The 26,594-nt window shown below is 28.9% G+C and overlaps 1 protein-coding gene across 1 annotated transcript in view; it reads left to right on the top strand.

The window, feature by feature from the left end:
• Positions 1-26,594, top strand: part of LOC123305828 (RYamide receptor-like) — a 185,045-nt gene that overhangs the window by 15,664 nt on the left and 142,787 nt on the right. The window contains exon 3 of the mRNA XM_044887667.1: positions 14,958-15,156. Coding sequence (XP_044743602.1) covers positions 14,958-15,156 — 199 coding nt within the window. The remainder of the gene's footprint in view (positions 1-14,957; positions 15,157-26,594) is intronic.

Below are 26,594 nucleotides of genomic sequence, written 5' to 3'. Positions count from 1 at the left end.
AATTTGAATAAATAATAAAAGAATATAAACATACCTTTTGATTACTCCTGAAGGTAAAAAAAAATTTCCATATCCTTTGGCGATTGTAATAAAATATGTTGAGTCCTTCTTATACCGTCTTGCTAAAAATGTTATCAAATCTAATCTGTTATGAGGCTTGATGGAATAGGACAGTTTTGAAAACTACCAATTTTTGAGTATTAATGATCGAATTAGACAAAAATTAATTGAAAGGCCATTGAGTCTACTCAATAATTATCGAAAATGACCTTGGTAATGACGTGTCTTTTGCTAGCTCTAGCAAACAAAATATTAATTCGATCGAAATTTGAAATTTTTTTAAAATGAAAGTTCATTGACATTTGAAAGTTTATCGACATGCTAATATATAATTTATTCTAATTGCACTTAACAAGAGGTCCCATATAGTTTACGCATAGACTCGTATTTAAAGTGTTAATTTACTCGTAATCAGTTATAAACGTAAATGGAAGCAAATAACTTAAAATTTTGTATCAATGTCTCCAAGTTTAAATGTTTTGTCATTAAACTTATAAAGCTCCTACGATTTTCAGCCTTCTATTACAAGAAGTTTTTTTATTTTCAAATACACAATTTAACATCAAATATCAAATGAAAGATTTACAAAATTTAACATATTTTTGACCGACTGGATTTAAGCCTAGTGTGGATTTGAATATACCGGCCAGCTTATTTTGACATCTGTTTTGTAGGCTAGTAGAAAAAATAAATAGAAGTATCACATTTTTTGTCATAAAAAAGAGTCTAGCAATCTTTTACGCAGGATATCGCGAGCATTTATATCAAAGGTTGGTGCTCAAAAGGTTAAACCAGATAGATCGACATATAAAACAAGTTGAATAAAAGCTTGTAATAAAAAATATTTTAACATTAAATTAATAAAATAATAAAAGAGGTGTAATACCTACTAGTGATGGGAAGAATGTTGGCTCGCCATGGGAACTGATTCTAGTGCTGTCAAGTAGCAGAAAATAGAAGCTGTCTATGACAAGTCAAATTTATACATGGGATGATTTAATTGTTTATTTATATTTTGATAATGAGTAAATAAAAAAAAAAAATTATTTAAACTTTTGACACGTCCGTGCGTCGAGGGACATCGTTGAGGGTGTTTTCAAACTTGACCTTCTCAACAATTAACGTTCTGCTAAAACCTGAAATAAGGTGTCACCAGACAGCAGTAGAAAATATGAGAATGTATGACGGTATATATATACATTGTACTCTTGGTACTCCATCTTACTGTAATATTTTGAGTATACTTGTATGTTCGTATATATTATGGACTTCAATTTCTTCTTATTGTATCGATACGTAACGATGCGATATAACCAGCCATGGTCGGTCGTAGCGTGTTTCTTATATATATGTCATTTAAAGTCAAGGATTTATTACGAGCATTTTCAAAATTGACAAGGGAATTAGTTTGTTTAGTACTTATACTGAGTATTTGACTTTATTACGTGACAAACATTTCTTCATATAAACATCAAAACAATTTTATCGAATTTTAAGGATGTTCCTGCGTTTTTTAGTTTAGTTTTCATTACAATTTTGTTAATATCAGGTGAGAAAACTGTTTCTCGTATAATTTGCGACATTTGTTTAAGTACTTAATACATCTAACGGATGTCCTCGGGGAACGCGCCAAATATTATTAATTATACTTGGTGTTCTTTCTTAAATTCACAGATATTTATATTATTCAAAACAAAAAACCAGCAATTCAATAACGACAGTGAAAAGCACCGAATTTAATAATTAAAATCTACAATTTTTCAAGTTCAACATGACAGACAATGGCATGCATTACATATAGACAGAAAGACACAACCTACTCTACATAATTGTTGATCTTCATAATTTATAACGATTAGTGGTCGACGCACATAGAGCACTATTATTTTTGTCTTATTGTTTTTATACTAAGTCGAGTCGAATATTGATTGTTTTGGTTGTTTGTGGCTATATTATCAGTTGTTTAAGATTTTAACTCTGATAATAGAGAAAAATGGATAATATTCACTGCCAAACTTGTTCAGGTGGTGTATATAGAAAAAAAAAATTATGCGTTTTCAAAACTCCCTTTCGATGATAAAAAACGAGTGATCTTAAAAGGTCGTTGTACACTGAATTTTCAATTAATACAAACTAAAGATAAAGTCTATCGTAAATTCACTACAAAACGATCTGATTCATAATATTGGCTGACAGATTGCAAACACAGCAATGGGATGTTTTTTTCCCTTGTCTACTATTTGCCAACAATAAACCCATCTGAAACGATACCAGTTACAACAGTGTTCATAATTTTTCTACGACTGCAAAATAACACCTTCAATCTGAAAATCACTTAGAAGCTTCCCTTAAGTATTATACCTTTGGATAAAAATCCGTATACTCACACCACCATCTTTTAACTGCTATTATAATTTTTAAAGATCAGTCAATCTATGGATATTTGTGATTACCAATACCTAGGTACATCATTAGTTACTCACCATGACGATGAACCAAAACCAACATGCTGTATTTTTGATTATACAGTAGCTTTTAAAAAACTCTGTCCACTGATGGCAGACACAGATCACTTCGGGGGATTTGAGCAAAGTACAAAATAACTATAGAAATCTGCCGTAAAGAACATGATCTGCAAAAGCTTCCACAATAGTGGGTTCTCATTTAGCATGATTTTCCCGGAAACTATATGGCTGAATGTAAATTTGTACTTGCCAATGGTACCGAAATGGAGTAATTTATTTCCGTTACGAACAGATCGTATTTAGGGAGTGATTTTTTATTCCCCCTAAATTTGTTCAGGTGGGATTATAAATACACCTTCAAATTTGCCAAACTCTATCCTTTTTAGTTTCGGACACTAAAACTGCATGTGTTTATTACATTTTGTTTTCCTATTGTGAATGATTTGTCCGCAACTTCCTTAAATGTAAACTAGTAAAAATTTGATTTTGTTTTATGACTGTTTTAAAAACAATTCCATAAAACGGATCGCTCAAACTACTTAAACTTTTTATTATCTTTTTCAATTTACTTTACAACTATTTAAACTAATATGCAATTTTCTTTTATTGCCTAATATAGTTGTTTAAATCAAAAAGGTAACTTACACCAAATTCTTGAAAACATTCTGTAATGCAATTCATTCGTACTAAAATTTCATAGTATGGTCATCGAAGAAAAATTGAATTATAGTTTAATGAGGAGAAAGCAGACTTTTATTGTAGTAAACTACAAGCCCATACTAAAATTTTTTGGGTGAAATGAGCTTGTACTCTTAAACTTATATTTTTTGATGTTAAAAAATTAATATAATTTTGGACACTGGAGTCGCCACTATAAATTATTATACCATGCATATATGAAATATACATAGTATATTAAGTTAAGTCACAAGTTTGTAACGCTTAAAAATAATGATGCTAGGAAAAAAATTTTGTCATAGGTGTTCATAGAATCACCTAATTAGTCCATTTCCGGTTGTCCGTCCGTCCGTCCGTCTGTGGACACGATAACTCAAAAACGAAAAAAGATATTGAGCTGAAATTTTTACAGCGTACTCAGGACGTAAAAAGTGAGGTCAAGTTCGTAAATGAGCATCATAGGTCAATTGGGTCTTGGGTCCGTAGGACCCATCTTATAAACCGTTAGAGATAGAACAAAAGTTTAAATGTAAAAAATGTTCCTTATCAAAAACTAAACAACTTTTGTTTGAAACATTTTTTCGTAAACATCACTGTTTACCCGTGAGGGTGCCAATTAGGCCGAAATTTTATAATATGTGTACAAACTATACACTAAATGTCGGTCGGTAATGCAGAAACCTATAAAGTCATTTACATATGTACTATACTTTATTAGTTATGTATGTGTCACATGTTTGTATGTGTTATGTGATAAAGAAATCAACACTGACTATGCATGGTATTTCAACAATTAACTCAGTCAATTGTTTGTTTTCACTTGTTATATATAAATTTTCCCTATTACCAAACTTAACTTTATTTATCCTCCAAAAGCGGGAAAAAAAACAATGTTTTTTGAAATATTCAACTCAAGATTTTTTTAAATTCCCATATTATACCACTATATCAGACACATCTACATCATATAATAATATTGGGCTGTCATCAGAATTATTTTTGTGTAACAATGGAAGCTGCTCATTCCAATGTACGAAAAATTAAAAAGATGTCACATTTCTTTAGTACCTAGTCTGTGTTAACAGTGAAAAAGAAACCAAACTTATGGATGACATTTTAAATGAAAAAGTTTATTTTAATTTTAAATAAAAATATATTCTATATTTAGAAAATAAAATTGGATATATATTGACAATTTAGGTCATAGAAATTCCTTTCGAGCAAACCAAACGTTAAAAAAACTTGGATATAACATTATGCTTTTCACAAAGCACAATAATTTAATACAAAATAATTGTATTAATAGAAATATCTTTTATAATACCGTACAAATATTTTTGAATAATACTACTTAAAATATTTTGTACGATATAGAACTATACGAGAGTAGACTCATATTTCATAATCTTTATATAACTATTTTTCGCTTTATCTAAAATTTCATTTTCGTTTAACCTCTAAATGACTTCCATGTCTTAGAAACGTATATGAAATATATTTTGACACTCAATTCGATAATGAAGTGGATACTTCAATGTCGTCAAAATATTTTTGAGAACAAATTTTGAAATATATTTCCTACTAAACCAGAAACTTGACCATATTGGATTTTAAGATATTTTCTTTTTAATAAATTTCAAAAAAGTCGAATTATATATGTCTTATTTTAATTTTCGTTTTAGTAATAAATTTTTTTTCGATAAAATGATTGCCAAATTTTATTATGCTCATAAAATTTCCTCAATATTAAAATAATATTTCAAGTCGATAATTTTTATTACTATATATTATCAAAATCAATATAAAAAAATGAAGTGTAGATTTTTCAATTCCAGAAGAAAACTGTATAGAGTGTTGGCATATTTATTAGTAATAATCACATTTATGTGAAATACAAGAAAATATGCAGTGAAATTATTTGAAGGCCTTTTAAATTCATCTTATCCCAATTACAAAAATTGTATAATATATACGGTGTTCTGTTATTGACAGCAGACCGTTGGCCTACAGAATAAATTTAATAAAGACGAAGGAAAAGGTTATTTACCAATTTTGTATCTGAGCCCTAATTTGGGCGCAAACCAAAACTATTGACCGCTTCATTCTCGAGATATAGTCACTCAAAGTTATTGAAATGGTTTGTATAACAGAAACAATTATATTTAGAGTATAAGTAAGTGTAAGAGAGATGTCTATTATATACAGAATTACAGATGTTTATCATCATGCTATTATCATACAGAATACGTGATAAATGGACAGTTGAGTTAAAAGCATGTTAAAATTAATACTTATTCGAGTGTGCTAAACATATCTATACGTACATACCACTGCTGTATGATGTAGTACAATATTTTTACAATATTATACAAAGACAACCACCTTAAGCTTTCCTAATGACAATTTCGATATAATTAACAGGGCTTAATAAACATTTATAAGAAAACTTTCTAGAAGAATAACATTGCTCAAGAAAATTTGATTTCTTTTTGTTACATTGACGGAATAGGACATTTCTTATAGTTTTTGGGGTGTTGAATTTGTCTTCAGAATTTCTCTTATGCATACAGTTTTCGAAAAATCCGTGTTCGAAATTCCTCAACGCCAATATGTAATTCTTTTTTCATATTAAAATTGGAAGACTTCCTTTCCTATTCTTTTCCTTTAAACTCTTTTTTAATCCATCCAGTATCCTTTTTGCTCTTTGAGAAATCGTATTATATAGATTACCTATTCATTCCATTTCCTGGAAAAAATTAAAATTGACTTTTGGAGGGGCATGAATGGTATTTACCATTGGCGTAAATTTTTGTTAAACGAACTTCGAATTTAGGGGAAAAACAAAGTTCCATAAGTAAGGGGCGAATTTTTCCAAAACGTGACGTGCTATCAAGAACATCAAAAACCTTTCACAAAAACATAAACTCTTGCTTCTGTTAAAAATTTGTGTTGACCAGTGATAATTAATTTTCAAATGTTTACTTTGTTATCAAATAAATATCATACAATTTAATTTTTTTACATAATTATAATTGAACCAATACCTAATCAAAATGTCAAAAATAATTTTTATGAATACCTACGATGATAAAATTTGCAAAGTAAGAAAATTTTATTTATAAAATTTAAGAAATACTCCATTTTTTATAATTATGGTGATATTAGTCACGGTAAAATAAGTTAAGCTGTTATAAAAAGTAACTAGGTAACTTTTATTGCATAATATTCTTTGTACCTACATATAAAATTCTATGAATAAAGTCGAAGTTTCCTAAGGAAAGTTAACGATTTCTTCGTAACTGTATACTGTTAATGAATTACTATATCGTTGGTATAAGCGCCTTAAAGTGATAAGTGTCACTTGCGTGATAATTAGCACGAAAGTATGTGCATTGCATTGCAGGAAACAGCTAGCATGTAATAAAATGTTACTAACAAGGTAGTTAACATAATTAAATAAAGAGCAAGTAGTATTTCTTTAATTTATAATTTCAACTGGATGACCCAATGAACTTCGTTTCATCTACATTTTTTTTGATTATTATCACTTTTGATCAGCGATTATTATTCTTATTTAACGTACTCCAATTCATTAATAGCTGTACTATGCTTAGTCCGCTTGCTAAGTCCAGTTGGTCCACCGGCTAGAAAGCCCCCTCTTAGCTCGCATGTTAAGCACAACTTTAACTAGTATCTCTTGAAGTTCATTGCGCTCGCAAACAGCTGAAATTCATTAATAGCTATACTATGCTTGGACCTGTTTAGCTGGCCAGCTAAGCATAAACCTCACTTTCATCTCTTGAACAGTTAAGATCGCGTTCGGCTTGACTTGGGTCATCAGCGCTGCGCTTGCATACGGCTCTTATTCATGCAAACGTATAATATGCTTGGCCCCGCTAAATACAGATTTTTTTTCCATTTCTTAGTCAATTAACTGCGCTCCTAATTAAATTTTTCAGCCAGTAAAAAATAAACAACGTAAGCAAATTATCATCAATTTTCCTTAAAGTGTATATGAAGATGGTTGATTTGATCAAAAAATATATATAAATTTACTCCTTTGTTTCTGGTCTGATCTAACATCAAATAGCATAAAATTTTAAAAAATTGCTTGGACCTAAAATAATTTCTTATGGTTATTGAAAATACAATCAAAATTCGTAAATATATTTACAAGTTACCAAAATTAAGTAATCAAAAATTAACAAACCAAAAAAAAAAAAAAAAATTATGTAGTGGTTACTGAAAATACAATAAAAAATTCGAACTTATTGGAGTAGTTATCAAAACAAAAAGCTTATACAATAATTTAAACCTTTTAATATATATCAGAATCAAAATTCTCTTAGCAAAGATCAGAATAAAAAATTCTGATATTTGACAATTTTTTACCATTGTTCATAGATACTTTTAAAAATTTGATTTTCCTTCATTTCAGACTATTCTTTCAAGTTTTCCCTAATACTTTGGTTGCTTAACTGTCCTGGAATTATTAATAACATATCAAAAAAAGAATTGTTCGAATCGATCAAGCCTTTGTCAGAAAACCGAATAGCTGCATATTTTTATATATGCATATTATTTAAAATAGACCGATACAGTCGATTAAGTTACTGTAAAACCCCTGATATGTTGTCAAATCATTCATTCAATGATAATACCTTTACTTAAAAGCGAAATCATTTTAAATTAATTCGATAAAATTAATTAAACAGTAAAATTTAAGAGGCTTAAATGATGATCAACTATACCTAATTAGGGTTATAACAATTAAAGATTAATTGTTGACCAAGGTAATAGCCCTACCATTCAAACATCTCTATAACAGACGAACCCTTATTTGAATGGGATTAAACTGACGCTTGACCAATGTATATTTCAATTTGTCGAGTTTTTTGTATAACATCTTTATATTAAATTTTTTGTATGCATTTAATGACATATACAGAGTGTTAACACATAAATTTCTCTTTTTAATTATTACATTTCGAAAATAATTATTTTATTTATGTTTTTCATATACTCCGGTTTTGTAGGAATTTTCCAGCTCAAGATATTTTAAGAGCAGTGATGAAATTTTTTCAAGTGATCTTGTTGGAATTTTGGAAACATATTTTGATTCTGACTGTAATCCAAAAAGCTATCAATCTCTATAAAGTTGTGATGAAAACTTCAATTTTTTTTACTGTAAAACGGTACGAGAGTGGGAGTTTCTTAGTTGAATAGATGAACTACAACAGATAAGCCACGATACAATCACTTTTGCAATTTCATATATCATCTATATGCATCTATACGCATGTACTCTGTCATACTCGTGATATTTATATGCATAGATGTAAATCAAACATTCTGTATATAGATTAAGTTATAAAATTAGGAAGAAAAAATTTGTTCTTCACCTTTTTAAATTTTTCCTTCAATATCTTTCAAATGGTTAGATTAGTCGAAAAAGTGCAAGAAACCTCTTTTGTAGAGCGTTCAATTTTCTACAAAATTATGTGTTAAGACTGCTGTAGATTCAACTAATGGCAAGGTATGAATTTTTTCATTTGGAATTGAGGTAAAAATGGAAAACTTTGATAAGGGGGGCCTTCCTATTAACATTAAGAGCTCATATTTGGAGATAATTTTGTAGAGGTGCATTGCCTAATTTTTCGGCACTGAAAGTAAAAAAATAATAGTCGATTTTTTTCACTCAACCAAGTGTAGATGCAGATGCACCCCCCTGAATGTAATCTTGGCGGCAACCGTGTTTAGGTTTAAAATTTTCAGAATATAAACATTTTGAACGGTTTTAGCTTTTATAAACAGTTTGAAATAGAGGAAAAACGTTACTTTCTAATATTAATACAATTTATTTCAAGATAATATGTTTAGTGGGCCACCCGGTTATTTTAGGTTTCAAATTTGATCATTATTTTGTGTCCCTTTTTATAACAAAAAATAAAAATGATACAAAATTCTTTATCAAATTCTCTATCGACTTCCATATAAACAAGAAGTGTGAGAAAGTAGACAACTATGCCGTATCACTGAACGCTAGAGGATAATATACAAAATGATTTTTTTTAACTTAAACTCAAATAACGTAAATAACTCCAAAAATTAGTTTATCACGAAAAACATTACAATTATTTGTTCAAAGCACATCTTACGGTGACCATCAGTTTAGTCTAATTTTTTTAATTTAAACTTTTAAAACTTACTTTAAATGACACAATACTTCTCCACAAAAAAAAGAAGAATTAATGGGATTAAAAGTACAGAATCGGCTTTGTCTCGGGCAACTAATTGCTCTCGTAGTGTGTATACTATTTTTCTGCTTGACGGGCAACTTCATTTAGTACAGCAGGTCAGAAATTGACATTTTCCGCCTGGAAAGGGGAAAAAAATGGTTTTCCTCTTTTTATTATGAACAACTGTTTGATTAAAAGTATTCTTAAAGAAATGAAACTTTTTTGTTGTTTGACTCTCTAACCCTTAAAGTTAACGCCAGAAAATAGAGTTCGCAGAAAATGTAGTATTCAGTTCGAAATTAAGCATAATAACAGCGTTGGATAAACCTTGAATAGCATTTCGAGGCTAGACTAATTTTGATGATAATTTTGAAAAAAGGCGGTATTAGTAAAGCCTCTCAAGAATCGGGTTTTACATACCAAGAAAGAATTTTAACTAAATTATCCACCTGTTATATTCCAGGCAAATATATCAATGATATATCGTATAATTTATGTTCCTAGTATCTTAATCACAATTTGTATTCCATTACTTCCAACTTTTCATCAACAGATGAAAGTAAAAAGTATACTCCATATATATATTTTATCCATGGTTGGCCTACTACCACCACCCCACATGATGAGAAAATACTGTCTTATGTGCATGGTATTTTAACAACTGATGTTGCTATATACTCGAAGCAGCATATTTCGCCATATCTATTATAAAATGTGTGCTGATATGAAAACTACTCTTTATGACTCGAGAATATCGGTAAGAATATTATTATGTTTTGTCACACAATGTTTTACAACCAATTTTCCAAACCGAAGAATTCGATCGTAAAATTTATTTGAAATATGTTCAAATTTTTTCAACGAAATTTGCACAATTTTTGTTTTACGTTTTTTATTTAATAGATAGAAATATAATAACGCAATATAAAGCTGTGGAGTTTTTATTAAATCTTGTAGTTTGGTCTCTACAATGGAATGTAACACCTAACGGCACAAAATTTCGTCTAGATAGAATTTTCAAAAAAATAAATGTAAGTTCAAATAGCTGTTTCTCTATAAAAAAAAAAAGGATTCGATCTTGACCAATGAACACTCATTCAAAAGGATGCCCTCTCAACTTTTTGAAAATATAGCTCAAAATATCACCATACCGCTTTGCTTCAAGGGTTGTAATGGTGGCAAAAGTTTTTCGATTCATTTTGTGATGTTAAAAAGTGCCCGCTCATTGCTAAAGCTATTTTCTATAAAGTCCGTTATTACTATTGACAAGGTGTTCCTTTTTCCTAGTAAAATAATAATTATAACAATTATAATCAAGTTTTTTCTGTATTCCAACTTAGAGCTATTACAGGGGATAGTGTCTTCACAAACATAGAGCAAACTTCAAAATATTAAATAAAATTTAAAAAAATAAATAAATATAATTAGAAAAAAGAACGAGGGGTTGTCGAAAGACACCTGGTAGGAACTAGGAACTATATCTTTCTTACCTTGGTACATTATAAATGTAGCGCTTACTTTTGTTATTTCCAAGATATATTTCTGAATATTCAAGGTATTCATTTTGGAAGTCAAATACTTGTTTGATTCAATTTTATATTTTAATTTAATTTTATAGCTATTTTTTACTGTATGTAGTATTAGTTTAAAAAAGACACACTTCTGATTTAGTAGTCAACAAAATTAGTGAGTACCTACATTACGTGTGGTTTGATCAGGATATTTATTATGACCTAGCATAAAAATTACATTGTACTTACTTTAAATTATCTCTGTTATCTTTAACTTCTGATAACTTTCACAACTCATTTTTTTTAAAGATAAAACAGAAAATGTTGTCCTAAAAATACAAAGTGACAGTTATAAAAATATTTTTCATTTTCTCAAAATTAATGGCAAGCTGAATCGATTGAAACAGTTTTAGTTTCCTAGATAACCTACATGTCGGTTTTTGGTGTCGTTTTTTTTCTTTTTATTTTACCTTCCAACCAGCAAACAAATCAGAACGATTGGGTACGATAATTTTGTTGTTGTTCAGGGCGAAACTACTTAGTTTAGTTTGCACAATCTTGTGAATATTCATTATTTTATTAATATTTAAATTTTATTGTAAACTGAGAATTACAAATTTGTTTTGACTCCCATTTATGCCCTATAGTATAATTCTAATACTGTACTCAATTTCCCATGCTTGATTCAATTCTAACAGAGTTTTAATTGAAGAATAAAGTGCCTGGTTCATCCCCTGCCACTACGGAATTTTATAATTTAACTTTAAATCGTATAAAATTGATAAAATTGGTAATTTTATTAATTGTTATAAAAATTGGCTATTTTCTTCCTCCGGTTATTTTAACTTCTTTATTATACGTTGGAATAACCATAAAAAAAATTGTAGGAGTCTTTTCACTATCCTAAAAGATTTTATTTTTATAGCAACATATAAAAATATAAAACAGTGACGTTCATTCATATTTAATTACCTTTATAATATATCAAGCGAATAATTAGTAAAATTTCTGGCGTCGTTTACAAAATTATCGTTTTTAGTATCGGGGAAGATTGACTTGAACATTCGAATGATTAGTACATGCTTTAAAATTTACTTATACACTAAGGTTAAAAAAAATATAAGCAAAAGTTAATAAATCCAAAAAAATTACCTAGTTTGCTAATCCGCAGAATCCAATAGGTGAAATGCGCATTAAAATGTTTTCTGTTTTATCGAATGAATCTGCATTCACCAAAAAATAGGTTAAGCAAAAGTTGTTTGGTTTTATAAAAAACATTTTAAACAAAAGTTGTTTCTTTCAAAGTTATATTCATTTTAATTTTTATACGACCTTCTAGCATAAAAATTGATCGAGATATACTGATGCTAAGAATATTTTACGTTACCTATTTTACCCGATTAACCCTTTAATTATTGCCTGTTAGTTTACATACACCCGTTATACATACATGTTTGAGAGCTCCCTATATTTTAGATACGGTGTATAAACATGGTTTTGTGTAAAGAAACGGTTTAACACAAAGGGTGGATTTAACTAACTGCCCATATTTTTAGGTAATTTATTCTTGACAACAAACACAGTTCCATAATAGCTCCCATTCGTAACTACAGTCAATTTCGTGTATCATTTCAGTTTTGTGCCGATTCCTTTTGTTTTTGAAAATATTTTCCAACAAATGTAGTTTGACTTTTTCTGAGAAACATTTTTGTTATTTAAATGAAATTCCGAAATGGTTAGTGAGAATTGTGACGACTATAGCTCCGAAGGGAACTGTATTCCGACTCATATTCATATGAGTTATTTGTAAGATTTTAATTCCAAAGACAAAATCCAGAAGCTACGAACCCTTGTTAAATACACTCTGTAAACGGATAGATAAACACGTCTTTATAGAATATCATTGTAATTAATATTACAATATAACATTTTCATTATTAATGTTATTAAAAATAATAACTGCACGATAACAAAGAAAGGATGAAATATCCTTTTTGATGATTGTAATAAAAATATCTGATGAATGTAATATATACATGTACTAGAGTGATACCCACCCGCTTCGCTCGATTTAAAAGTAAAGATTGATAAAGATTGCTCTCGCTTAGCGTCTTTCTATAACACTCAAAATAATGGTAAGGATTATTTAACTAAGGTAAAATATTTTATGTTGACCTTTTTTTACAGAAATCTGTAATTTTTGGTATTGTCAAATGACTACTTTTACAGAAATCTATAATTTATGGTATAATGTCAAATTAAATTAATTTTTTTATTAATATATTTCTATAAATTATATCTCATGTTCTATTCTGAAGTATGAGCTATATTGCTGTACAGTTTCATTAAAAACCATTCGCTAGTTTTAGCGCGAAAGCGTAACAAACAAACATGCTTACTTTCGCATTTATAATATATAGAGATTGTATAAGAAAGAATTTAATCGAAGGTCAATTAAAACTTTATTTCTTATATACAATACATGTATATATATTACATTCATCAGATATTTTTATTACAATCATCAAAAAGGACATTTCATCCTTCCTATTAAGGTTTAATTGACCTTCGATTAAATTCTTTCTATATATTGACTGAATAATATCAGGATCAAAATATTACAGTCTGTTATAAAAGAATATTTTCATCAACAAAATTCTTTTCATCTATCAACTGTGAGAATATTATCCTCTTTTATGCTATCTTTTATTTAGTATATTTCACAAAACAGAAATGGTCATACATTCGAACAAACATTTTACCGGAAACATTATTTCGTATTATCAGCAGTAAGAGTTATAGAAAATTGGAATATGTATATTTATATGGAGCCAAAACTGTAATTTCAAGTTGGTAATACATTTGATGAATATCTTAATATATATATTTCTTGTGTGTGTCTGTATGTGACTGAACTCCTCCTAGACGGCTGGACCGATTTCGATGAAATTTTTTGTGTGAGTTCAAGGGGATTGGAGAATGGTTTAGATTTACAATTTGGTCCAGTACAACTGTTTTTGAGGGCTCCGTACCAAAAAAATGAAATTTCATTAAATGGTGGGAGCGCATATAAATCATATCACATTATGTATACTATGTGTACTATGTATTTTTAATAGTATTCAGGTATTGTCAATAGGCATTTATTAGAGCCATATGCGAGCGCAGCGAGCTCTACTATCAAAGGTCAGGCCAAAGGTCGAAGGTCAGGCCACTACAATAAATAGGAGTTAAATTGGGGTTTAGCGGGATGGGTTTAGCGGACAGGCTACACGTAGTATAGGTATTCATGAATTGGAGTTACGTTTTTACGGGACAACGTCCGTCGGGGCCGCTAGTATTATATATATCAACCAAACTTATTTAATGAATAGATGATTGTTATCAATAACAGCTTATCATACAGGAATTTTGGTGCTATTTTCCAAAATTACTGACCCAATCGTTAAATTCAGCCGAATTTTTAGTCGAAGCTTCGATAGACATATTAATTTGATAGACATATTCGAACTTGACCTCACTTTTTACGCCCCCTGCATGCTATAAAAATTTCAGCTTTATATCTCGTTCCGTTTTAGAGTTATCGTGAGGAGAGGCGGACGGACCACAGAAAGGCGACAGACAACCAGACAGACAACCGGAAATGTACTATTTATGTGATTTTATGAACACCTTTACCGAAATTTTGTTCATAGCATCAATATTTTTAAGCGTTACAAACTTGGGACTAAACTTAATATACCTTGGTATATATCATATACATGGTATAAATATTGCTTTGTCAGTGGATAGATTGCATAATAACTTCAAAACTTTTCATTACTTATCTTTGGGTCCATTAACACATCTATTCAGAAAGCTTTCAACAACAGCATTATCTGAAAATCTAGCTGTCGCCAATTCCAATAATGTTCCTGTGTCGTTCTTTCTTTGTTTCTGTTTTTTTTTCTTTTTTTACTTTTTAATAAATCATTAATAATTTTTTTTTCAATTTCTATTTTCAGATACATGTGCAATGAAAAATGGCCTGATGAAGTTTATTACGGATATTATAGTTTAATATTAATGACATTACAATTTGTGTTACCATTGTCTGTATTAGTATTCACATACACACGTATTGCATTAGTTGTATGGTGTAAACGTATACCTGGCGAAGCTGAAAATTCACGTGATCAGCGTATAGCACGGTCAAAGCGCAAGGTATGTACAAAATCACTCTTGTTTATCAATTTAATTTCATTTTCATAAGTGTTTTTCTATATTGCAATGTAAGCATTTTTAGAATTTTTCAATTTTCAATTTTAAATTGTTTTTGGTCTATAGGTAATTCTATAACAAAATGTAGTAATACAATATTTTTTTTTTTAAATTGCTGAAAATTGAGATTATTCAGTAAATACTACAGATACCACATTTTATGATTTGCAATTAACTCCGATGTAAAATTCTTTCGCTATCCGAAGGCTTAAAAAAATGTGACAACTTCAAAAAAATGTTTTGTAAATTGAGCTACGAAAAAATAATCTTCAAGAGGATTTTGAATAAATTTTCTCAAAAAACTGAATTCTTCCCATAAAATACAAAAATCTAACTTGATTCTTTGCGCATAAAACGTACATATAGCTAAAAATATAATGATTGAAATAAAATTAGTCACTGAATTCTAATAAATCCAACATAAATCAAGCCCAAATCTCTAAAATTAGCACGCTTTAAATTGGATAGTAAATCTTTAAAACTTTGATAAAAAAAAATGAATTTATCAGTTCGAAAATTTACACCCTTAAATCACGTGTCAAACAAGTTATAAAATTGTAAATGAACTCACTTCCACTGATAGCTGACTGATAAAAAATACAAATTGACAAATTATAAAAAGATCTTTGCATATTCTCAAAATTCATGCCAAGCTGAATCGCTTAAAAAAGTATTAGTTTCCTAGGTGATCCAGGTAAAAATAGTCGGTTTTTGGTGTCTTTTGGTTTTACTCCCCAACCAGCAAACAAGTCAGAACGATAACGTGCGATAAGGAACATAGTTCCAAAAAATTAGTTACCTATATTTTTAATTGTACATAAAAGTCCTCTCGTTTGAAGAACTACAATACAATAAATAGCCACATAACTATTCAGTACAATAGCCAGAAACAGACTATTCTAGACCTTAAAAGTTTTTTATGAGTGCCTTTTTTAAATAGATGGCTCAGCCAAAATTTATTCTAATTTCTTACTTAAAGTTGTGTGACAATTTAAGTATAACTGTTAGATGCATATTTTTGTTACTACCACTCCTGAAAATTGCAGCTATCATCACCCCGGGAAGTTTATTAATTTTCTAACCATACATTTATAAATTAATTTATATTTACGATGCTTTTTTCTTTTTTTTTCTTCATAATACTGTCATCCCATTTCAACATTTCCTACCACTTTCAACTCCTACCTTCATCGAGAAATATCTCAATTTCCAATTAAAAGGTTTGAAAAAGAATAGAACCTTATAGACAAAGCAATTACATTTTTGTAGAATGGTCCTTATATTAAGCTTTAATACAAATCGTTTTTTTTTACGTTTACAAACATAAATAATTTTTTTTCCATGACGATTTCATTTCCCTTAAATAGTTTTATCCAAATTAAAGTGGAATGGTAATTGTTTCTGTTAAATCTAAACAAATTTAGTGTAACTAACTGTTAAATACTAAATGGTGTGTTTTTTAACTCTTAACATGCAACGCTTTTATAAACTATACTCCACAGTTTCGCAAACATAAGAATAAATGAAACAAATCATTAACTTTTCCATACCGTCGCGTCAATTAAAAGATAGTGTTGAGAATAACTTTTTTTGAATTTTGTTCACAAGAATACAAATTATCATGAAAATCAATAGTTCTATTCAGATATTATACGAGTCGCTAGAAACAAGGCTCGATCACATAATTCTGGTTCAATAATGAAAAATGATTCATATATCCATGATAACTGCGTTTACTTCTTGTACATGAAATTGTGAGTTTCTAGTTTCTTTTTACTCCGGCTATACAATGGCGAGGGTTATGTCCTTGACCGATATGTATGTATGCACCTACCTTCTAAACTACTCATCATAATTTAAAAAATGAAGTATCGTTAGAAGCGTCTTGATCACCCGCTGGTTATAGGCGCCCTCTAGAGGACATAGTTATGATCGAAAAACAAATTTCGATTTAATTATAGCGTGTTTGGTATTTAGCACTTTTCAAATATATATATATATATATATATATATATATATATATATATATATATATATATATATATATATATATATATATTTGAAAAGTGATAATTACGCCTTTTAATTTGATACCAAACACGCTATAATTAAATCGAATTTTGTTTTTCGATCATAACTATGTCCTCTAGAGGGCGCCTATAACCAGCGGGTGATCAAGACGCTTCTAACGATACTTCATTTTTTAAATTATGATGAGTAGTTTAGAAGGAATATATATACCTATATATATATATATATATATATATATATATATACATATATATATATATATATATATATATATATATATATATATATATATATATATATATTGTTATACATAATAATTACGAAATTATAACAGCAAAATACTTTATATTAAAATATATGTATTTTCGTCTGTTCCCTCCTAGCTTCTAAACTACTTATCATAATTTGACAAATGAGGTATCGTTAATATCTTTTGAAATATATGTATAGCCCTTTATGGTTTAAATAAAATAAAGTTCGAAAACTAAAACCCCAACAATTACAGAATCAAAGTCATAAAAGTATAAAAACCAGAAAATATTTTCATCTGAAATTGTTATGATAAGTAAAATCGTCATTACAGTCGGGGGAGCTCTAAGATTAAATAGTTTTCCACAGGACCGAAAAGAGATCCTCCGACTTTAATGACAATTTTACTTATCATAACAATTTCAGATGAAAATATTGTCTTCTTTTCATACTTTGAAGAGCGCGATTCTGTAATTGTCGGAGTTTTAGTTTTTGAACTTTATTTTATTATAAACTAGAAGGGTGAGGAAGCAGGATACTTTAAATTTTGTTACAAGTAGATATACTTAGTAATGATGACTTTCATTCTCAACAGTACTCATCAAATGTAAGCACTACCAACATAAGGACTGTTTGATTAATGTCTGTTTGATAAATTAAAAAAAGAATTGGTGTGGAAACCATGACCCAGATGTCTTAAGGAAAATTTAATTTATTGTTTTTCGAATTTTATCTACCGTTTAATTCACAAAGTTAAAAGTCATAGTCGACAAGTAAAAAAGGTAACTATCTAATTTCCCTTATTTAACCTTTTATTGATATTTGCAAATTTCTTCCCAATTTTTTCGTATTAAGTTGTTAATGACTTTGTTATATCATACAAGGTAGACAAAAAAATCTCAAAAGTAAAAAAGTGTAAAAAATCTCATTTTTGTATCACCAACAAATGTACCTTTTCCGTGCCTCCTCCAAAAGGCAGTATGTTGGCAAAGACAGATATACAGACAGACTATGTTGTCAAACTTATAAATATTACCTATTATGTTTTTTCCGGCGTATGCCGTAAATAAAGTATGCATATTGAAAAAATCAATATTACGGTTGGCTTTACGAAGGTATGTGGACACTTAAACCTTGTCGATATCATAAAATCTTACGGTGTTAGTTGAGGGTTTACGGTTTGTTTTGAAAAACGTAATTTTCGTACAAATCTACTCAAATATCCATAAAAAATAATTAAACTTCATACAAAAGACATTTACATCACAAATTTAATTTAAACTATTTGCTTACGATACAAAACCATGAAGTTGGTCATTAACTAATGAAAAAAATATACATATAAACATTATTTCTGACTGACAATAGTTAGTATACTGCTAGCTTAGTACCGCTAGAGTTTTTTATGCAATTTTTAGAATCGTACAATTCTTAAACATGTAGTATCTACTGCACATTAAAGTGTAAGCGTACTAGTTTTTTTTTAACAAAAAAATTCGTTACAGGGCAAACTCAGCAGGAAAGGGTCGATAAAGGAGTTACAAATGTTGGGTAAAAAATCCAAAAGCTGAATGTTTGCCAGTGAAGAGGGTGTTTTCTAAACAGTGAATAATCTAAAAAATATTTTTTTACCATTTTTTAACATAACTTCAAAATTTTCGATAAAAACCAAAAAACCATTTTTTTGGTTTTGAATTCTGTTATGTAATTTGGTAGAATTGAATCTATTTTAATTCCAAATAGCCTGGCATTTTTGTTTTTTCTTAATCAGTAGTTTCTGAGAAATTGGTAAAAAAGACTCTTTTTCAAGTCGCTCAAAAAGGTTTTTTTTTTTTTTTAACGATAGGCAATTTCTGCGATGGTCATTTTCTTTGTAAAGACATCAAAATTCATATAAAAAATAAAAATATATTATTGTATGCAAAAAAAATTCTTAAAATTGCAAAAAACTGAAAAATTATAAAATAATCAAATTTCAAATCCATTCTCATTTTGTAATTTTTTATGCAAATTAAATATTTGATGTAATAGATACCGTCGGGTAATAGATACCCGGCAACAAAGACGCCGGGTTAAAGTTATTTGCAATTATAATTTCTTGAATCAAGTCATTTACTTTAGCGGCTCGAAGACCTTTCGAGCTATGAGCTATGACACAATGACAACTAGCTTTAAAAAATCTTCAAATTGATTTGATTCAAGATTCAAGCATGGGAATGAATGTATTATAAATATGTTCTTTTTGTACGCTAGCGAAAGTTCGTAATACACCGCAAAAAAAGCGTTATAATTGCTCTTAAATCATTTCTAGGTTTGTAGTAAAAATATTTTCTTCTGGAAATTTTTAATAGAAACAAAATGTAGTTGAGAAAAGGTATTTTATTTTTGTCACCGTAAATAGGAACAATGAGAAACATTTTAACAGAAACAAAAACAAAAAATATAAAATATAAATAATACAAAATAAATGGTTGTCAAAATAGATTTGTACAAAAAGTATTTTATTTTATTTATTTTTTTAAATTCGACATTAAATTTACTTTCGTTCATTTGCATTTTATACGACATACATATTTATTTGAGAATCAAATGTACAGAGTTACAGTACAGGTGTTTTAACCAATATTGTATTTTACCTTTGTTATACTGGTTGATTTTGAATATTTTTTCCAGTAAAAATAACTTGAACAAGATTATTATAGATAGAAAATCACTAATAAGTCAATATGGCAGTCATAAGCTTATTCTGTAATGGATAATGTAGTAATATTTGTATTTATGTTTTAGATACGTACTAACACGAAAATAATTGTCGATAATTCTTGATTCAGGAGGATGCATAAACTTCTTGATTTTGGGTTGGTCCAGAGAATTAAAGTTGACCAAATGCGTAGTTTAAATTTAATGATTTTACGTGTTTGTCATTTTTTCTCATTTTTCTCTTTTGTATCTACATCTTTGCTGGATTGGAACGATTTGTCAGTGGCTGTTTTTAAAGTTATTCCCTAGATATCTTAACAACATAAAATCATCCAATTGTAAGATTTTTTAGAGATTACTGGTTTCATATACATAATATACAAAAAAAAATTATTTATTTTTTTTATTTCTAACCAATTGTAGTTGTAACCAATTTTTTTTAATTGAGTTCGTAACGATTTTATTCGAGTGTTCCAGAGAAGCTTTGATTTCAAAGTATAGATAATCAAAATTTTCAAGTTATTATCTATGAGATTCACTAATGCGTCTTTTTCAAATTTTATTCTTCATTAAGCGTACGTGAATATATTTTGCGAGTTATGAAAGACCAATAGATTGACGTAGTAAAAAGTTCCTATTTGTGCTATACAACATCTTCAAGAGCATGAACGAAACTTTTTCACGGACCAGTGTCTGGTAAACCGAGTTTTGTCAGAACTGACTGTACCTAATGTGAGTTGGAGATAATAATAAATCTTTAATTACGCTTTGTTATTAGTATTTTTTGCTAGACAATATATTAACTACAGTGTTGATAGGCTGATAACGTATGACAATTGTTACACAATTTTTGTATAGACACAATAAACCTGATTGACGAGTTTGCTAGATAGATTCACAGACTTACTTAGTCCAATGTTTTTAAAGTTTTGTGGTGTTAACAAGTAGTCCAACAATATAAATTATCTAGACAATTCCAAAAAGAAATAAACAATATCGTTTTATAGTAAAATAAATGCAATTGAAAATACGTGACAGTTCTAGAATTAGCTAGATTATACATTAACAATTACAAGTAATACATATATGTAATAGAACATACCTGACAGTTCTAGAATTTGCTAGACTATTCATTAACAATTACAAGTAATACATATATGTAATAGAACATACGTGTCAGTTCCTGAATTTGCTAGGCGGTTGATTGTAACTATATAAACATGACATAGTATGCGATACAGTCAGATTACAATACGAGTGAGATTACAATAGAAGAGATTTCAATACACTCTTCAAGTTAACTACAGAACGAGTGAAGTGAAGAACACATTAAAATAAAAGTGTAGTGAATTGTATTATATTTGTATGTAGTAAAAAAGTTTAACCATAAAAATTCTTTTAATGATTAGACAGTTCATTTTTCATTACAAAAAATCGAATACGTTAAACCCGCTACAGTTTTAATCAATTCTGACTAGTCAGAGTTGCGGTTCGTCAAGTGGTTCGTCAATGGTATACTTAACGCTGCTAGAACCTATCTCATACATCAAAATCATCTTGTATATTGCAATCACATCAAATATTACTGTATTCGAAATTCACATAAAAAACAAAATAATTCGAAACGAATGTACATGTTAGACTGTAATGTATTCTGAAAACAAAAAAATGTCGACTGAATGACTTAGTAAGTTATGGAAAATACCTACAAAAAAATAGATCTCTTTTTCACAGTTCACAGAGGGATTGTTGTGTGAATCGCACCAAAGCCGAGCTGGAGAAAATAATTGTAATAATAGTCAGTCATCGTACGTCGTCATCAGAGCATTTGATAAAAAAAAATATACTTTACATTTAGTTCGCTTTTAATATTACAATCGGAATTTTTAGCATTCTGTAACTTCTATTTATGCTATTGAATATAGAAGCAAATAAAACTTTCTATATTCTATCCTTTCCTATTCAAAAACCTAGAAAAAAAAACCTAAAACTAGTATCGATTTATGATGTTTCAATACCTTTAGGTTGTGTAAAACTCAACTTAATAAAAATTACCTTTTTCTAGAGTAAAGTTTCACTTGAGATATATCATTTCCTAAATTTTTATTCCAATTGTGGTGGTTTCAGGCTCATTCGCTCGGACAGTTTTCGAAATTCCCGTTAAAAAAAACGAATAAAAATACGGATAAATCTAGAAAATGGATTATTTTGGAAGCTTTTGTTATTTAAATATAACTAACTTTGAGAACTAATTCCATAATTAAATAAGTTAACCATTAACTGACCCGCTCTAAAGCTTACAAATTTTATGCGGGTTGAAGTAATATTTTTGGATAAAAACATATAATTTACAAAGCCATAGCTCGAATAGGAATATGTAGGTTATAGAACCTTTTAACAGCCTACCTTTCTTTCTGTTTTGACCAAATTTAGTACCATTTTTCTTGCAAACTGTAATAATGGAACATTTTTTTCACTTCAATTCTTGTAAACATTAATATTTTTGAAGTATACAATGTTCGAATACAACATCTACAGGATGTTCCACCAAGATTTTTTTCAGATTTTACACAGCGTTGATGGAGGTAAGGTTAAAAATAAGTTCTTGTTGTTCAAGGTATGGCGTTAAGACTGGAAGACTAGAACTAAAGAGTGAAGTATAAAAAAAGGTTAAGGGTGTAAAGGTTTTTTTTGGCATTTTCTGGCGAAATCGACGTGTTTGTAACGCTTAGTTGTTCTGATAAAAACATATATTAGGAAGTGGTTTTATAAATTGTGACGTACTTGTGACGTCTCCTACATTTTAGGATTTCGCAAAAAGTACGAGTACAGGTAAGCGAGCAGCTCCTGTGTAGTGAATTTGTTTTAAACATAGCATAACATTTTTACAACCTGTGTTCGTGAAATATGTAAGGCGTCAAGTAGTTTTTGTCCGCCAACATGATAATTAAAATAGGAAAAGATGTATCGAGCAACCAATTTGTGTATTAACAATGTAAAAAGTGAATTTCATAAACGAGAAAAATTGGTAGTCAATGGGGTGTGTGTCGTGAGAGTTAGAAAAATAGGTTAAATGCAAAAATGTAATGGCTCACATTCGAGGCACATTCTAGTTTCCCTTTCCTCCAAAATTATAAATGATATATGGTACAAATGATTTTAACAATTAATCTAGTTGATTGTTATTTTCACTTGTTTAATGATACATTCTGTACTTGATATGTATCATGTTATAAAATGAAATAGATATATTTTGTGTGATTAATGTTTTTTTTTTATACGTATTGCCTATTTACAGATTGACAGTTTTAAGGCACCACCCACCTTATTTTCTTAGGACATTAAAATAAGGAAAAATTAAATAAATGCTTTTTATCGTTTTAAATTCTTTAAACTACACAAATTTTTCTAATCCTTTTTGTTTTGCGAAAGCTTTGGCATTTTTAATTGGGAAAATAAAAATTTAGATTAACGCAATTTATAAAGTCAAAACTATAAGTACGTATTTTTTGAAAGAAGCTGTTCAAATTGAGCTCCACATAGAAGCTGTTCAAATTGAGCATGGTTGGAGATCAATTTGAACAGCTTCTTTAAAAAAATACGTACCTATAGCTTTGACTTTAAACTGAGTTAATCTAAATTTTTATTTGAATTGGTCGTTGTTCGAGATCTTCTATTGTTCTCTCATTTTTGAGAAATCCCTACAAAAAATAGAACAATGAATTCAAGTCCAGAGACCAAGGTGGACATTGAATTGAACCATATGTTCTTAATTACCTTCCTTAGAAATTTTTTTCTTAATATAGATCAACCGTAGGAGTCCAGACTTAAAACTTCACTAGGCGTTGATGAAAGTTAGTTGGAAAATTTATTCTCATTTGTGGTGTCCTAACTTTCAAAAACCAAAAGGGTTTTTGAAAAAAAATAAGTTATTGTATACGGGAGCTCCAGTACTTTTAAAATCTATGATCCATATGAAGGTCAAAATTAAGATGCTGCTAGTCCCAAACGACGTATTTTGTTCTTAATTTTTTGGTTAAAAAAAAAAAAACAATGAAAATTGCTGCAAAATCATAATTTTTAACTATGAAGCCCATGGTTTACTAATTTTTTTCTGTCGCCATCGTATTCAGCACATTTTTTGTATATAAAAATATTCAATAAACTGACCTCTTTAAATTTTTGACTTAAAAAAATTATACTTGTCTCAGCTATTAAAAATGGTTAAAAACGTATATTTTATTTTTTTATAAATTACTTACACTTAGAACAAAAGGGAGTGGAACGTTAAAAACTGATTACCCGGTAATGGCTTGCTACCTTATAGTGTGTGGTAATGCTGGAGGTTTGTTCAATTTGGTTCTTATTTCAAAAATATATTAAAAATTAGTATACAGATCATTGATTCGAATACGTACTGTACATACAACATATACGAAGGTAGGTACTATGTTTTGTAAATGCCTAGCTATATGAATGCTTTGATATTGTACGCGCGTGTTTTACAAAGATTTCCTGGCTGTCAATCAAAAACGAAGAAATTTAATATCTGATATCTATATCTGCCTCAGTAAGAAAAAACATCAATTATCACTCACATTGTTTGTTTTATTTAAATGACTAATTAGCGATAACTCCCCTACTGATTTACTTTCCGTTAAATTAGGAATTCTTAGAATTAGGTATTATTAGAAATAAAGGTGTTGATGGAGACGGGATTTTTATATAACTAAGAATTTAAAAAAATATTATCATATAATATTAACCCGCAAATGCTTCATAGGGTATATGAGCACCCCAGAGCTTTTTAATTTTTTTGTAGTTCACAGAGTATTTGACACATAAATTTGCTCATTTCTGTACTACTCTTATAGTCGTTGCTGTTAAATAGATAGTCTAGTGCTAGCCTCTGCGATGAATGCGCTAAATTAGAAGATTCGTGGAGTACCGCAGGTATCGCAATGAATCATTAACGTATATATATTAAGATTGCTGGTTTTTGCTAATTTTCAGCGATTTTTTTCCAATATATATAGCCGGAAGCTCGTAAGGGCCACTTTAGTTCAAATTTTTTTTCTCAAAATCGCCATGAGCAAAATAATTACTCCTTCTTTGGCTATACAATTGTATATACTTGTCGTATTTCATTAATTCTAGAACAGGAAAAAACTTGCTGTCGTGGGACCCCCTCATGGGTGTCACCAAAGGGGGCAAGTAGGGGCAGCTGCCACCATCCATAATAATGCAAACATTGTAGACGTTGCAGCATATATTTTCGTTTGCATAAAGAAAGCTTTTAGCTTGTTAATTACCCAGGTTGAAACTTAATTAATTGACTTATAAGTATTGTTAGAAATACAAAAGTATAAAAAATATTTTCCATACATAATAACATTATAAATTTTCTGTCCACATCCGTTCAATGTTTTTTTAAGCTTCCTTTAAATAAACAATTATAAAAATTCAGTATTTAACGATAAAAAAAAGGAAAAACAAACACATTCTGTTTTTAATAGATTGAAAAATATTATTTTTAAAAACATTTCTTCATTAATGCATTATACGGAGAAGTCGTATTTTGTTTTCGAATTAACCATTAATTAAAAGTTATTTAATATCGAATAAAAAAAAGAAAGTATTTTCTGAACGGGAAATCAAATTATTTGTACTATGGTGGTCGATGTTTAAATATAAATCGATTTTAAGCGTGATTCGAATTTCGAATTTATGGACATTTATATTATTTAAAGGGCATTTCATACAATCGAAATTCCAGTTGAAAAATCATTTAAAATAATCGAAGAATATAATTACCTTTTTCAATAATTTGCCAGTTGAAATCATCTGCTCTTTGTTTCTGCGTATTCTGCCCTGAATGACTTGCTTTGAAACTAACAAATGACAAATATAGTCGAAATGCGAATATTAAAATTGCGTTTTCTATAAATTCCACAAGAGTCTCCGAGTCACGGTAAAAACTACATTTTTTAAACAAAAAGAATCATAGAAATTCCGCTTGATTGTGGGCTTGAGGCCTACATATTCTCCGATCTATGAATAATTTTAGATCTAATCAAAAACAATTACACATCAATTGATTTGAAAAGAATTGTATAATGCTCTTCAAGCTTTGTATGCTTTGTTTTAAATGAATCCGTTTCCTTTCTAATAAAAGACAAACAGACTTACAGTCACAATTGAATTTGAATTGAATAAAAATATAACACAATTTTTCTAAAATAAAATAAATACATATAACAATAACATTTGTACTTTTGTAGTACGTACCAATGCACGTCGCCATAATCTAATCAATTGTAGCTATATACATATTATGGATAAAGCTTTAGAGAGCTTTTTTTGTTTTTAAATAACATATATTAAAAGGTTGTATGCTTTGG

This window comes from Chrysoperla carnea, chromosome 1 (genome assembly GCF_905475395.1).
Source record: "Chrysoperla carnea chromosome 1, inChrCarn1.1, whole genome shotgun sequence".
In the NCBI taxonomy this organism is placed as follows: Eukaryota; Metazoa; Arthropoda; class Insecta; order Neuroptera; family Chrysopidae; genus Chrysoperla; species Chrysoperla carnea.
The sequence above is the reverse complement of the archived record's forward strand: the minus strand, read 5'-3'. Positions and strand labels throughout refer to the sequence as shown.